At 36.0% G+C, this 13,933-nt stretch overlaps 1 protein-coding gene across 9 annotated transcripts in view; it reads right to left on the bottom strand.

Annotated features, from left to right (window-relative positions):
• Positions 1–13,933, bottom strand: part of THOC2 (THO complex 2) — a 64,800-nt gene that overhangs the window by 7,649 nt on the left and 43,218 nt on the right. For 8 of the 9 annotated variants that reach the window (XR_003257442.1, XM_026089497.1, XM_026089493.1 and 5 more), the window contains 11 exons: positions 13,232–13,507; positions 12,106–12,247; positions 8,905–9,062; positions 7,242–7,370; positions 6,579–6,710; positions 6,314–6,498; positions 5,417–5,601; positions 5,026–5,128; positions 4,206–4,642; positions 3,298–3,356; positions 1,753–1,788 (listed from right to left, as the gene is read on the bottom strand). Coding sequence is in view for 7 of the 9 variants with exons in the window: in XM_026089497.1 (XP_025945282.1) it covers positions 1,753–1,788; positions 3,298–3,356; positions 4,206–4,642; positions 5,026–5,128; positions 5,417–5,601; positions 6,314–6,498; positions 6,579–6,710; positions 7,242–7,370; positions 8,905–9,062; positions 12,106–12,247; positions 13,232–13,507 (1,842 nt within the window). In the remaining 2 variants the exon portion in view is untranslated. Of the gene's footprint in view, positions 1–1,752; positions 1,896–3,297; positions 3,357–4,205; positions 4,643–5,025; positions 5,129–5,416; positions 5,602–6,313; positions 6,499–6,578; positions 6,711–7,241; positions 7,371–8,904; positions 9,063–12,105; positions 12,248–13,231; positions 13,508–13,933 lie in introns of all 9 variants that reach the window. The other variant, XR_003257443.1, reaches the window with a different exon arrangement.

The raw sequence follows: 13,933 nt of genomic DNA, 5'->3' as shown, positions 1-13,933 counted from the left end.
AGACAGAGTAGAAAACAGCATTTAGTAGGGAGCAAATAAGGATTGGAAGAAAAATAAGCACTTCACAAACAATAAATCCATGAAAAAGTCACAAAACTGCAATACACTTCCAACTACATCTATATATTATAGTTAACTAAAATTTAACTTTTGATAGTGACTAAAAATTCAAGCCATTTTTGATGATTTAATTACAAATAGCTCCACTGTCTGATTGACTACTATGCCAGTGTGTTGATATGTAAAATAAATTACTTAAAAAAAATATTTAACTTAACTAATCAAAACTTAACTGAAGTTTAAATTAACCAATTGAAACTTAACTCATATGGGAAGGGAGGGGGAAAAGGAGAATGAGCAGGTAGACTGCCGAATACCACACTTGGTATAGATGCGAGTTTAAGACATGTTCTCGTTCTCTAAATTCAAAAAACTAAGTTTACAAGAAAATAAAGACAATGATTTATAAATATTTTTTGAAAATATCTGCATTTGATCCTCAGAAGCTATCATCTCATCAGTTGTGAATCATGAGAATCAGAGGATGCCTCCCCTATACACAGATACAGCTAGTACCGGAAAGATTTCATTAAAAGGCATCAGCAAATGCCCATTATAAAAATCACAGCTATTTCAAATTAAAACATACAAAGTGTTCTGAACACTTTGTTTAAACAAATAGAGAGCTACAATTAAAACATTAGTGCAGCATACAATACAGAACAGGAAGTGATAAATCCATTATGCATTTTTTAATTTATTTTATAGGGGAAAATATATAATTCTATTGGGTCCAGTGTGCATGCAAGCCAAGTCTAAGGAAAAAAGAAAAGCAACAAGATAGTTGCAGAATCTGTTTCTAAAAATATCAGAATATTCTAAAATTTCCTTCAATTCTTGGAAACTTTCTTTAGCATATAGATATGGAATCTGAAGTGCATTTACAGGAAGGAAAAACACAAAGATGATCATTTAGAAGTCTGGCTATGATGCTTAGAAATACAGTACTTGAAATACCAGTTAGAACATATCAATACAACAGTAGTAAGGGGAAAGGAGTACTAATATTCCAGGTGTGTCTCAAACTTTTTTTTTTTCAATAATTAAAATTTCCTATTGGTATCAAAAGAGAATCAACTATTCTAAGAGATGATTTCTACATATATAAATTGCTGAAACAAAGACAATTTTATTAATTTACATATTTCAGGGAGGACCAGAAAAGATATTTAACTGGTACAGAATATCCAAATAGCCAGCATTTTTTGCTTTTCTAATCGACTATTCAGGTACACAATTTTGTTTACCCATTTGGAAATGAGTAAAGCAAAGACAGTACTGACAGTTGTGCTTTTTTATTTCTTCCCACAAACTGGAACTGAAGGTAAAATTGTCAACTACGAAAGAAAATCTCTGAAAAATATCGAAAGAAGGGTAAATTCAGGAGCTATTCTTTAGGCTGCTTCCACAGAACAAATTCCCCCCTGTCACAGACCTGCAGGCAAGAGCGGGCCTCAAGGACAGCACAGCACACAAGTTCTATGGGCCAGGAAGGAGGGGGGGGAAAAAAGAAAAAAAAAAACCAGCAAAACAAAACAGGGAAAACCCTGCCCCAGCCCATTCTGTTACTACATGAGCATTTACWGGAATGGAATTTGAATTCTCTGATGGGGTTTGCCACAAAACCAAGAATAAGTTTTCGCCGCAACAAAACACAAGAGTAATCTTTGGTGGTGTCTAAAAGATTCAAACCTTTGCTGAAGAGTCCTTGAGTTCGCTGAGGTTGTCCTGTAGAAAATGAATGGAGATGACACGTAAGCTGGAATAGTTTTCAGAAACCAGAGGAACTTTGGGAAGCATGGCCGTACCCTCGAAACAAAAAACAGCTACTCCTTCTGAAATAAATCTTATGTTAATACTTTACACTGAACAAAGCTAGGAGCTACAGTAATTTTTAAAAAAGAAAGAAAAAAGAAAGTCATATCTATTCTCTACACCCAATTATACCAACAAAAATAAGCAAACTACAAAATTTGTTTATATCTAATTTTTCATAAAATATTGAAAGCTACTATCCCACCAAGACTTCTGCAAAATACAAAAGAAAAAAAATCTTAATTCTAAATACAACTGAACCACAGGTGAAATACAGGTTTAAAAAAATTTAAACCTATCTTCTCCACTTTCAGTTAAATGTGGTAGAAGTCACTCTAGAATGACTTTACATTGCCATTTACAAAAACAAGTAAAAAATATTCAGTCACCTGTTTCCTCAAAAATAATTACAGCTATTTTTGAGCTCTCCAAAATTAGTCTAAATCTTTCAAGTAAACCTCACAGAGAAAGAGATGTAATCTTTGGGGAAAAAAAAAAAAAAAAAAAAAAAGCTTGTTCTAAAGTTGGTAAGATGGTGAAGTTTAAAAGCCCACATAATCCATCACAGTGCTCTTGATGAAGTATTAGTAACTTACAGTTTTAAAGGTTCAACGTACTGCAAATTCAAAGATTCCATGAACATAGAGATGGTTTAGAAATAAAATAAATATGGAGCAAGGATTGGCTACCCTGAGTCTTCAAGTAGGCTACAGCCACGGTTTTGTGCTGCGCTTGAATGCTTGGGGTTTCTCTTTGCTGGTTAGTAGGCTTGGTTGCCACATCTGGTTTTATCGTAACGCAGGGCTCAACACGGTGGGAACCCATTGGAAATAAACAAACCTCGAAGGGAAGGTAACAACAGAAGCTGCATGCTCACTGAATATACACAACTACAGGAGAACTGATCACCAAGGAGACTTTAAAATGGAACGCCTTTCAAGACTCCTCCTTAGAAGGCACATATCGGTATGATGCTCATCAAGAAGCCTGATGAATTCAGAGGTATTGTACATCCCGTATGATCCAGGAATCTTCAGTGCTATAGATTCTTCAATAGAAGTGCAGAAAAATATGCTCCACTCTGCTGCAAAGACTCATTTGCTTGTAGCTACCATTGCACTCCAAAAAAACTGACTGCTTAAAACAATGAGGCACTTCTGTGTAAAAATTCTCTTGCAATTTCCAAAACTATTTACAAAATTTGTGCTAGGTCCTTGAAGCTTTATTTTGGTTTTAATTAAAAATATTTTTTATAGAAAAAAGACAGTCCGCCAATAAAGAAAAGGAATGCATTTTCTAATGCAATATAAAACCTCCAGTGGTTCCAGTGTATACTTGGCACAAAACTTGAAGGAAGTCGGATACTGGCATCCCAAACTTGTGAGCCTAACATGGACGCTGCCTTCCTCAGGCTATACTAACCTTTACTGTTGAGGAATGTGATGGAGAAGAATGGGTATCAACTTTGCGGCGTTTTTGTTCTGAAGGAAGAAAGGAACAATAGCATTATTACAACACAAGTAAAAGAGGATAAATCTAATAATATGGCTTTCTAGAGCACCAAAAGAATTCAAGTTAGAATTCAGGTTTTACTACTAAGGAATCTAGCAATAGCAACACGCCTTGACTCTGTTTATGCAAGTTTGCAGGAAAAAAGCAAAACATGAAGAAACTGTGCTGCAAAATTATGCTCTGTTCAAACTTTCATTTTAAATATGTCTATACCTAACTCTCAAAGTTGCTATGAAGACTTTGAAAAGGTGAACGGGATGTAAAGCATTCCAACCCTACTTTACTTGGCATGCAACAAACAAAATATCCCAAGTATATACCTCAACATCAGCCTCAGATTACAATAACTTAAAATGTCAACATCGAGGACTTAATAAGAAAGGGACTTTAAAAGCTTCCTGTGTCCTTCTAAAGGGTAAAAAGGCCTGTATCTTTTATTTCCTTTCAATTCAAAGTTTATGATGAAACTCTTCTTGAGGATTTTTGCATTAACTTTTGGCAAACTGTATAAGGCCTCAGTTATAGTAATACATTACAATAAAGAATTTAGATTTATACTGAAGGTGTTCAAAATGTCAGTATAAATAATTACAAGTTGATAGACAATATGAAAGTGAGCACTTACTAAAGATATGGGAAGTTCATGCACTCACATAGTTTGCCTTTTGGAGAGATCCTGAATGGCCTCTTCCAGGCACTAAGATATTTAAAGCCAATGCTAAACACTAGCTACTATGTAGCCATCCTTTCTCACCATCTCTAGCATTTTTTGACATTCAGTGATTTTCTAAAGACATAGCCTAAATACACAAACTTACCCCTTTCAGATTCTGATGTTTCTGATCGGGGAACAGGTGACTTCAAGGACCCAGCTACTGGCATCTTTTCTCCTCCTTTAGCATTTTCCTTGGATTTCATATCCTTCGCTACATCTCTTTCTCTGGACGGCTCCTTTTCTCTCTCCTTTTCTGCAGCTGATTTTGAATCAATGTTGGTAACAACTGTCTTCATTTTTTCTTCTTTTGAAGTTTTTTCTTCTTTCTTGGCTTTTTCCTTCTCTTTGTCAGATTTTGGTGTCTTCTCCTTGATCTCTCTTGCTTTATCATCTTTATTTGCCCGTTCTTCCTTTGGTTTATCTTTTCCATCCTTCCCAAGTGCCTTGGTCTCTGGAGTGGCAGCTGGAGTCTTTTCCTTTTTTTCTTTCTCTTTTTCCTTCCCACTTTTTTCTTTATCCTCTTTTTCTTTAATAATTTTGCTGCATAAAAAAATAAAACGGCCAATTAGCATGCATACAAAACTAGCTTTAGTTTTATCACAATAGTTTTACTTCTGATGATCTGATATCCTGCTGAAAACACCAGCAGTCAGTCAGATTTTTAGCTGTCACTTTATCAGAATAGCAACAAACAAGTGTTCTAATTTATTTCATATTTGTTTAGCTGAAGTGGAATGCATTTAACAATAATGTCTGCTTAGTACAGCTGCATAGTTTGAAATAATTTTATTTATTAAACATTGAAGAAACAGAAACAAATTATATGGAACATGAAAGCAAAAAAGAAAGTCAAGACACTTTCAAGTACAGTTCTAGGGTTTGGAAGGAAGAAAATGGGGAATGTTGAAGGCTAAGTTTCTCACCTATTAGAAGCACTGTTTCCATTGCTTGTTGTCACCTTTGGTGTAGCATTGACAGCTTTATTAATAACTTTCACAGCACCCTGAGATTTCTCCTTTAGTTTATCTGTTTAAAAAGACAAAAATTTTGTTTCAACAAGTGAATATAGAGCTCACCAATTAAAGTAAAACAAGCATCTCAAATTATTCATGCAAAATCAGTTGCAACTGACAGTTAAAGGAGTAATAATGCAGAACACCCTCCCTCAAAATCCACCAAAAATATGTATTTTAAAGAACACATGTTGGCCCTATTTTGTATCACATTTAGGATTTTTCTTTTCCATTTAACAATCCAAATTTTCAGGAAGTTGTCTATAATATTATAAGAATTCTATAAAAAGCAGAGGTTTACCAGTCTCCTCAGCAGTGCTTTCTTCCAGTTTAGCTGTATTTATTGAGAGAGATGCAGGCATCCCAGCACCACCTGGCCCATTTTGTACTGTTGCAGCTACAGCATTCCTGGCAGGTGGGTCTTTGTGGTGGAATTCATTTTCAGGTACCATGTAAGGCTTCCTACTTTTCAACTGCCCAGAATAGCTGCAAGTCGCACAGATTGTTAAATATGCACAAACATAAAGCAAAATATGGGTTGAATTTAAAATGATTTAACATTCATCTGTTCATCTGTTATTTCAGAGTTTTCCCCAAAAGATATGCAGTTTCTTGCCCCTTCAATCACCTCAAAAAAAAAATCCACAAAAAGAAAATTCAAAACAAAAAAAACCCACCCCACCTCCAAACCCTCTCCAGTCTCTCTCCTTCCTCCCCTACCCAAACACACACAAAAACCGACCTATTGACAAAACTTCAACTGTTATAGCAATCTGAACGGGCCGTCCAGCACACATGGATGCTTCTGTATTCACCACAGAAAGATGTAAAACATAATTAAGCATTTTAGTTTCACATTTTAGAACTGTATAAACTTAGACTGAAAACCTATTCACTTAGCTTTCTTCATTTTGCTCTATCTACTTGTTGCTACACTATTTCTCTAAAATTAAGTTAAACTCTTAGGAGTGGAAATCTTTACTATTAAATGTGCTTTACTAGAGTCTTGTAAAGGCAATTAACGATCATCCAGCACGAACTGTAAGTTTTCATTCACACTGCCAGCCCTGAGATGCAGGATAGCGAAATCTTCTGCGATAAGGTAAAAATGAAATGTGTTAGGACTGTAAAGTTCCAAGTCTTTAGAAGCCTCTCATGATCCACTTCTAATCACTTTCTTAAAGTAAGGTGTTGTTACCCCATAGCCAATGCATATAGATCAGGTCTCTTCTCTTTCTCTTCCTGACATATCTTATGTACTCTTCTTTCCAAGGCTTGGCCCAGGTTCAATACTTTTGGATACCACGGAAGGATTTTGGTCAGCACAATCAGGATATTTCTGATATGTGTATATTCACCTGTTTCAAGGCAGTGTACAGAAGCCTACAATACAAATTAAACCCAATCAAGATTTTTTCCATTAATACTTCCACAACCATAAACTTTTCAGCATCCTTATTTACCTTAGTTAACTTATAATGCCATTTGTGTACCACATGTCTAAAATTCTCATAATCCAACTGATCAGCTTTATTTCCACCATCAAATCCAGTTGCCCGTAATATAGTGAGGAAGCCTGGATAGTTGCCACATTCCTACAGGTGCATAAAAGGAACAAAAACTCAAGTCTTTTTCAGGAAGCATAAAAATAAGAATTCAGTAAAAGTTAATATGACAACTTGATCACTAATGCTGCTGAAGACAAAAACATGATCACTCTTTACAAGACTTGCACAAATGCTTGATGAAAGAGGGGAGAGAGAGAGAGAGAGACACAGACACTTATATACATTAAAATATTAGCTTCTGGGTTAGAGAATGAAAAGGTTCTTTGCTATTTAGCTAACTTTTGCAGGGAGTATTAGGAGAGTCTCCATAAGCTCCCCAAACTGTTATCTTCATGACAAACTGAAGAATCAGAAATACGAGTCATATTTTACTTTTGAAGCTATATGAAATTATTTCTATTAAAACTATATGAATTACAGAAACTCAATTCTAAAATCAGAATATCAGAAAAATTCACACTTAGTTTTCACTAAATCCATTTTCATTGGGCCTGATTATACAAGTGGACATTACATAACTCTTTTCATGAGCAAAGATGTTTCAGCAACTTTACATACCTTTTCATATATGACTCTGTCACTGTGCCATCTAGTCACGGTCTCCAACATACAGCATAAAAACCTGCCATATCTACTAGCTTCATTTTCAGTGCAACTTGCTACTGTATATATAATATCAGAGAAAACCTAAGAATAATAATAATAGAAAGTTAGCTTTGACTTGCTCAGTTTACTGAATTACAAAGTAACAAGAGCCACCAGAATTTAAATTTCCTCTAGTCTAAACAGCTGTTAGGCTAGTTTCTAAATATAACAGAATTCAGATAACAGAAATATCTAGAAAAGGTGCCTAGTTTGATGAACCAAATCTCATTCTACTCAGAGAAACAAGTAAGAAAGGCAGCCTTGTCTATTATCTACACAAACTCTTTATCAAATATTCTCAGTGTGTTTTCAAGACTTTTTTCCACCCCAGCTTTCAGTCCTTCATAATTAACCTGGAATCTAAAAGCCACATACAGCTGCTGATGTACAGTTTTCCACAGCTGAAGTGCATCTTCAATGGCATATAACTGTTTTGTTTTCAAATTAAGTATTTGGTTGAGCAGGTAGAAATAAACACCTAGGCAAGCTGATGCAAAAGGATGTTTTTTCTAGCTGCACAGGTTCATCAGGCAGTCAATTGTACAAAAGTCACCAAAACCCTACTTTTGTCACATAGAACATGGACTGAAGATTTGAGTAAGAATGCCATTTTAGACCATGAAATCAAAGTGGATACCTACTTCAAAAGTCATATCTCAAAGGAAACCAGACCAACTTTTAACTCAATGTTCATAGGAACACAGTCTCCACCCTAACTTTTACAGTACAGTCCCACACAAACCCTTTTAATCAAAGCTCACAGTCCAATCTGTTATAACTGTACAGATGACTGGCTAACTTAACAGTAGTAAGAAGCTAAGTTAAGTGCCAGAATGGGTCTGATATCCTAGAACTGTACAGTCAGCTGGTACTATTGGAGCTGAATCCATCCTGCAAGATTCTTCCATCTACACTCATCCCTTCTTCCTCCACAGGAGGAAAAGAATGGCTATGCAAATAGTGGGAAAAGTCTGAACAGCCAACACCTCTTCCAACTGCCCCGTTTGACCCAGAAAGTCAGGCTGCTGCTGCTATCAAAAGTACTCATTATGGCACCATATCCTCCCCTTCACGTGCCTCAGCAGTGATATGAATTTGTTCCATCTCTGTAGTACTGTACACTTGGGTCCAAAGGATGATGCTTGTTAGGGGAAGCCTAAGAAAGTTGCTACCAGGGCGGTAGGGTGCACGGTTGGAAATGGAGGGTAGATGAGGTCACAGAAATGCAAACCACAGGAAGGTTGCAAAACCTGAATCTGACTCCTGTGACTGCTGAGATTTGGATCACTCTAACCTATAATAGATATAAATGACTTTGCTCTGAAACTCTATCCTTGTTAGGATAAATCAGGAAAAAGTTTTTTGAAAATAATCCTCTGAAGCTCTAGGGAAGCTTAGTTTGTACAGTCCTAAGCCCAAAAGGGAACTTCTGATTGCCATGTAGATTCTGGAATTAAACACAGGTAATGATTTTGTTGAGATCTCTTCAAGGCATGGCAGTGGGGAAAAAAAAACACCACAGAAAATACTTTCAGAAATAATAATTAAGAATATATATACTGTTCTAGCTACTTACTCTATCATAACAGAGAAGTGTCGAGAAGTTGGGTGTTTTCTGCTGATGCACCAGTTCTACAAAGTGAGCACAATAAACCGCATCGATTGCCGAAAAAATGCAGCGAGGAAATATACACAACTGCAGAAATTTTGTGATAGTCTCATTTTTGGTAGACTCTTCAAAAATAAAAAGAAATTAAGAGGAAAAAAAGACAGTAAATTAATGGGATAACATTCAACCACTCTTTTCCCCAAAAAGTTCAATACATACATCTATATTCCAGAAGTGTATTATCTTACATTAGCCAGTTTGCATTGTAGACATATCTTTGCTACCACTGGGCAAAAGTCAAAATACGCTTTTTAGTGGTTTAAGAAAGAGGGGAGTGGTAGGAATGGGGTGATAGCAAATCCTTTTTCTTATGGGGAGTCTTTTCTGTTTCTCAATGGAGGAAAAACAAGCTCAGAACAACTGTGATAAGTTGCTTCAACTATTCAAACTGTGCATTAGCAAAAGGAACAGAGTTTGCTATTTCCTCTAGAACATCTATTTTCTCCTTTCTAGATGGGACTAGCTTTCAGCTCAGTTGCTTTAGGAAAAGAGGAGCATGCTGTTTGTGTACAGTCTCTTAGCAGTTGTTTCTTTCCCCTGCCCACCAACCAATTAAGCAGCAAAGCAACGGAGTAACAAATTAGCTACCTAAGCTTCATTTTGTGAAAGTTCCATTCTACCACCGAGTAAAAGCTCAACCATTAGCCGTTCCCTTTGACCCACCAGTCAAACACACATCCAAACCAGTTCTATGGCAGCTCCTGCCCAGTTAACAAGGGACATAAGAACAAGCTGAGAGGGCTGTGCAGCACAGAAGGAAGGCATGAAGAAACTAAGCAAACGGAAGGAAGAACAGAACTGAAACTGAGAAGGTCAGCCTTTGGAGGAAGGGCAGTCGTGATCCTCATGACGGCAACTGGCATTACTGCACCAGGATTCTGCAGAGGCTGCAGGGCACAGTTCATACGAACCAGAATTTATTTGCTCTGGTTCCATGATGCTCATAAAATAAAACTTGTTCAAGAAGGGATTAACAGCTTTTACTTAACTAAAAATTGTATACTGATTTTATTAAATTTTAGTATCTACCTATCCCTCACAGGTTAAAGCCAACACTTAACCATTTTTAATGAAGTCTAGACAGTCATGCCTGATACAGACAACTGTGTAAGTTTTAATCAAAAGTTTAAGTTAAATAAGCAAGCAGTCATACTCAGATTAGCTACAGTTTTTGAATGTTAAAACTAGCAAACTAAAGTCCATTTTATTCAACAATAGCTATCCTCTCTGTTATCCACTCTGTTAGCAATGTAACCACTCACTCACACGAAAGTGGTCTGTGAGGATGGAACCAAAACAAAACACTCCCACAGCTATTACAGAACCGTTACTGCTACAGTAGATGTGCTGCTCCATTTCCTCACATAGCCAGACCACAGATGATTTGTTTCAATGTGGAAACTGACAACAATAAGCTATACCCCCTTTCCCAAATCAGAAGTATTAAGAGTACATGTTTATATACAGATCATATCTACACAAGCAGTTTTCTACATGTTTTTAGGTGCTTCCTGAACAAAGCATTTATCAGTCTTTTCCAGACCAAGCTTCACTGAGCTAGTTATTTTTCAGCTAGTAATTTAGCTAGTTTCATGTAGCTAATTAGTTCTTGGTGACACTACATTAAATATTTATAGGGAATAACCTTTCTTGATTCAACAATGTTTCTTTATCAAATCAGTTATGTGCATCTTACATGAGCTAGACAACGAATTGCTTTTCCACAGGATCATGTTAGGCTCCTTGGGACAGATGAACAACCATTCCCAGTTATAAACTGAAATCTCTCTTAACAAAAAGAAATAGAGCTGATGAAAAGCAACTCCCCATTTACTCTTAATAAAGACAATAAACATCTCAATAAGCATCAAAAGGCGCTAGATTAAAAGATTTTATATATATATATATATATATACACACACACACACACTTCTTATTTTACTTAAGACATAGCAATCGGAAGTCACCAGTGATCTTTATCTCAGGCTTTGACCTGAAGTCTGATACAGTAACAACAACAAACCCCCCCCAACGATTCTTGTTTAAAGTGGTTACATAGCCCTTTGCAATGAATATCCCCTGTGCGAGATACAACAGCAGTGCCACTCTTAAGATAGATTTTGGGAGTTTTAATAAGTTATTTGAAGAACAAAAGAACCCTGAAAAGAGAACAGAAATCATTGCAGACATCAGACCTTGTACTCCTTTGTTAACTTTTATTAGCAAAAAGGAACAGAAGTCTGTGCACAAAGTGAAGTACAAAATATCTGCAGTGGCCCTAGAACCTCACTGAATGACAGCAGTTAAAGCTTTAGACGTAACCACCTACCACTGAAATAACTGCTGCACTATCACAACAGAAGCAAGCATCTCAGCTAGGACCAGGGAAATTTCACCAAGACAAAAATTCTTCCAGAGAAGAAAACTGATTAGAGAAAAATATTTCAGATTAACCACACTAATCAGTCCTGAGAATTCTTCAAAAGCACAAAAAATTATAGATGTTCTGTCACAGAAAAAAAGTTCTGCCTCCTGCATATCAGCATTTATGTTATCTTTCATTTCATTTTGCTATTAGGCTGACAAAATACTTATTTTGTCATTACACTAGGGTTTGTGTTACTGTCTGAATAACAGCATACAACTCTGTACATGCTCCTAATCATGTGCTCCTAAGCACTCTGAAACAAAGTTAATTCAAACCATGCATTGGGATTTTAATCCACACATGCTTATTCCTTGCAATGTAACAATCAGTTATCCTGACTCAGTAGCATCCTAAACAGCAAGCCATTTTGTAATTAAATCTTCCACTGAATTGGTCGATCTTATATTTATTTTTTAAATCAGTGAAGTACTTAAAAGGTCTCTGCATTGCAAGAAGCAAACAAAACGTCTCCCTGAAAAACAATCACTCAACATTTGAAGTAAAACTTTTAGCCTGAAGGTAATGTGTCTTACCTTGTTAATAGGCCTCAACATATGACATCAAATTCTAAAACCAACATTTAGAGTACCAGTCTTATCAAGTCTCAGATCAGACGAGCTTTTAGGTCTGGGGACAGGGACAACTACAAAAACATCCACAGTTTTTCCCTACATACTCACTTGCCAGAAGCCAGTTGTCCTTCTCCAGTTTCAGTCTCTGCAGAACCCTTTGCACATGCTCCAATTGTTTCTTCTCCTCTTCAAGAAGCTTGTCCTGAAGAGCTGTACAACGTTCTTTTTCTTTCTTCTTTTTATTTGGAGGCTATAAACGTCAATGCAATTCATTTAATATACTAACATTTGCTACAGATAAATCCCTGATAATGCTAAAGAATATTTGAAAAGCTTTCTATTTCACTAAACAGTACACTGCTCTAGTAATCACCTGATTTTACCTATGAACACTGAATGATTAAAGCTAAGATAAAAGTGAACAGGCTAAACTAGAATACAGACACAGGCGTCAAAGACTGTTTTCCAAATCACAGATTTTCTAGTAATTTTCATTTAGTGAAGCCATCGGTATTTTTAGTATGGGAATTCTCAGGAAGAGTCAATCCAGATTAAGTGAATGTGAGAAATCAGAATGGATGAATTAGGTTATATTAAGCCTCTCTGAATGAGCTTTGACTTTGGTTAGCTTAATCCAAAAAAATATTTACATAAAATAGGTGAGAGAGCAGCTACTTAAGTGATTTAATTCAACATGGTAGCTGAATTGGCAGTCATTTAAATACAGCAAATTAGTAGTTGATTTGTCATATATTTCTAGCTTAAAAACAGACAGAAAACAGAACCACATACACTACCATACAGACTACTTTACTCTATGAAAGAAAGCAAAATATAGAACACACAAAAAATTACGAAAAGATGTGTGCATAACTTGTATGCCAGCAGGGACAGAACTTTCCCTGCAACTACAATCAGTAACAATATCACAGCAAGCAAATACCAGATTTCCTTCATTCTCTTCCTCAGCACTAAGAAGCACACACAGAAACATTATTTGCATAATTTTTAATTCTTTGCTATTAGCTATACAAATACCCACCATTATCCAGAAAGGAATAAGCAAATCTGCAGAATGTCATTTTGAAAAATACTACGAGATGGTACCAGTACACAGACAGTTGTTTTACACTGTTTAGATATGGGCTTACAATCATCTAATATAAGATTTCATAAAGAAAAGTCTTTCAATGTTAGAAAACTTAAACTGGAACACAAAATGATATAAACATACCATTTCCTGATTGTCATCTATGGCTTTCATCTGGACTTTAAGTTTATTGACTTCTCTGTCATAGCTACTATGTGGGACAGCAAGGTCATACATTGTCAGAGACCAGAATGTAGCATAAAACTGAGGACTGATGTCATCCCAAACCTTGGGAAGGTGCAGAGAGATCACAGCATCATGAACAGGAGCCATCACCAGCTCACACGATGTAATGTATTTGTGAACTTTGTGCTGCTGTTTATTTCCCTTCTCAGCTTTTTTTAGTTCATCATACTTTGACTGTGGATTAAAAATGAGAAATAGAAATCTGTAATCTTTGTACACATACAAACAAAATACCATACAATTTTCTCAAAAACCTTTCTCTAGAGTTTACACGTGAAATTTTATTTGTACACATAAAATACTAAAAAAGTCCCACAGAACTTTTAGTATTCATCTATACTGGATGGATTTGATCTTTCTTCATTGATGCTGCTATCTTCTTCAAATTCATCTGTTATAGGAAAACATTTTACCACACCAACTAAAAATTGCTGTCAACATTTAACAACATTCTAGATTCAGGGGCAAATTTATTTCTGACGCTTCCGGACCTACCACACCTGTCTGCAGCTGCAACACTTTCCTCCTCAGCAAAAATGCATCTAAAACATCTGCCAAAACTTATACATTCGTAGGAAGAAAAAGAGAACTTGCTGTCAT

Source organism: Apteryx rowi, unplaced genomic scaffold, assembly GCF_003343035.1.
Source record: "Apteryx rowi isolate R43461 unplaced genomic scaffold, aptRow1 scaffold_82, whole genome shotgun sequence".
Lineage (NCBI taxonomy): Eukaryota > Metazoa > Chordata > Aves > Apterygiformes > Apterygidae > Apteryx > Apteryx rowi.
The sequence above is the reverse complement of the archived record's forward strand: the minus strand, read 5'-3'. Positions and strand labels throughout refer to the sequence as shown.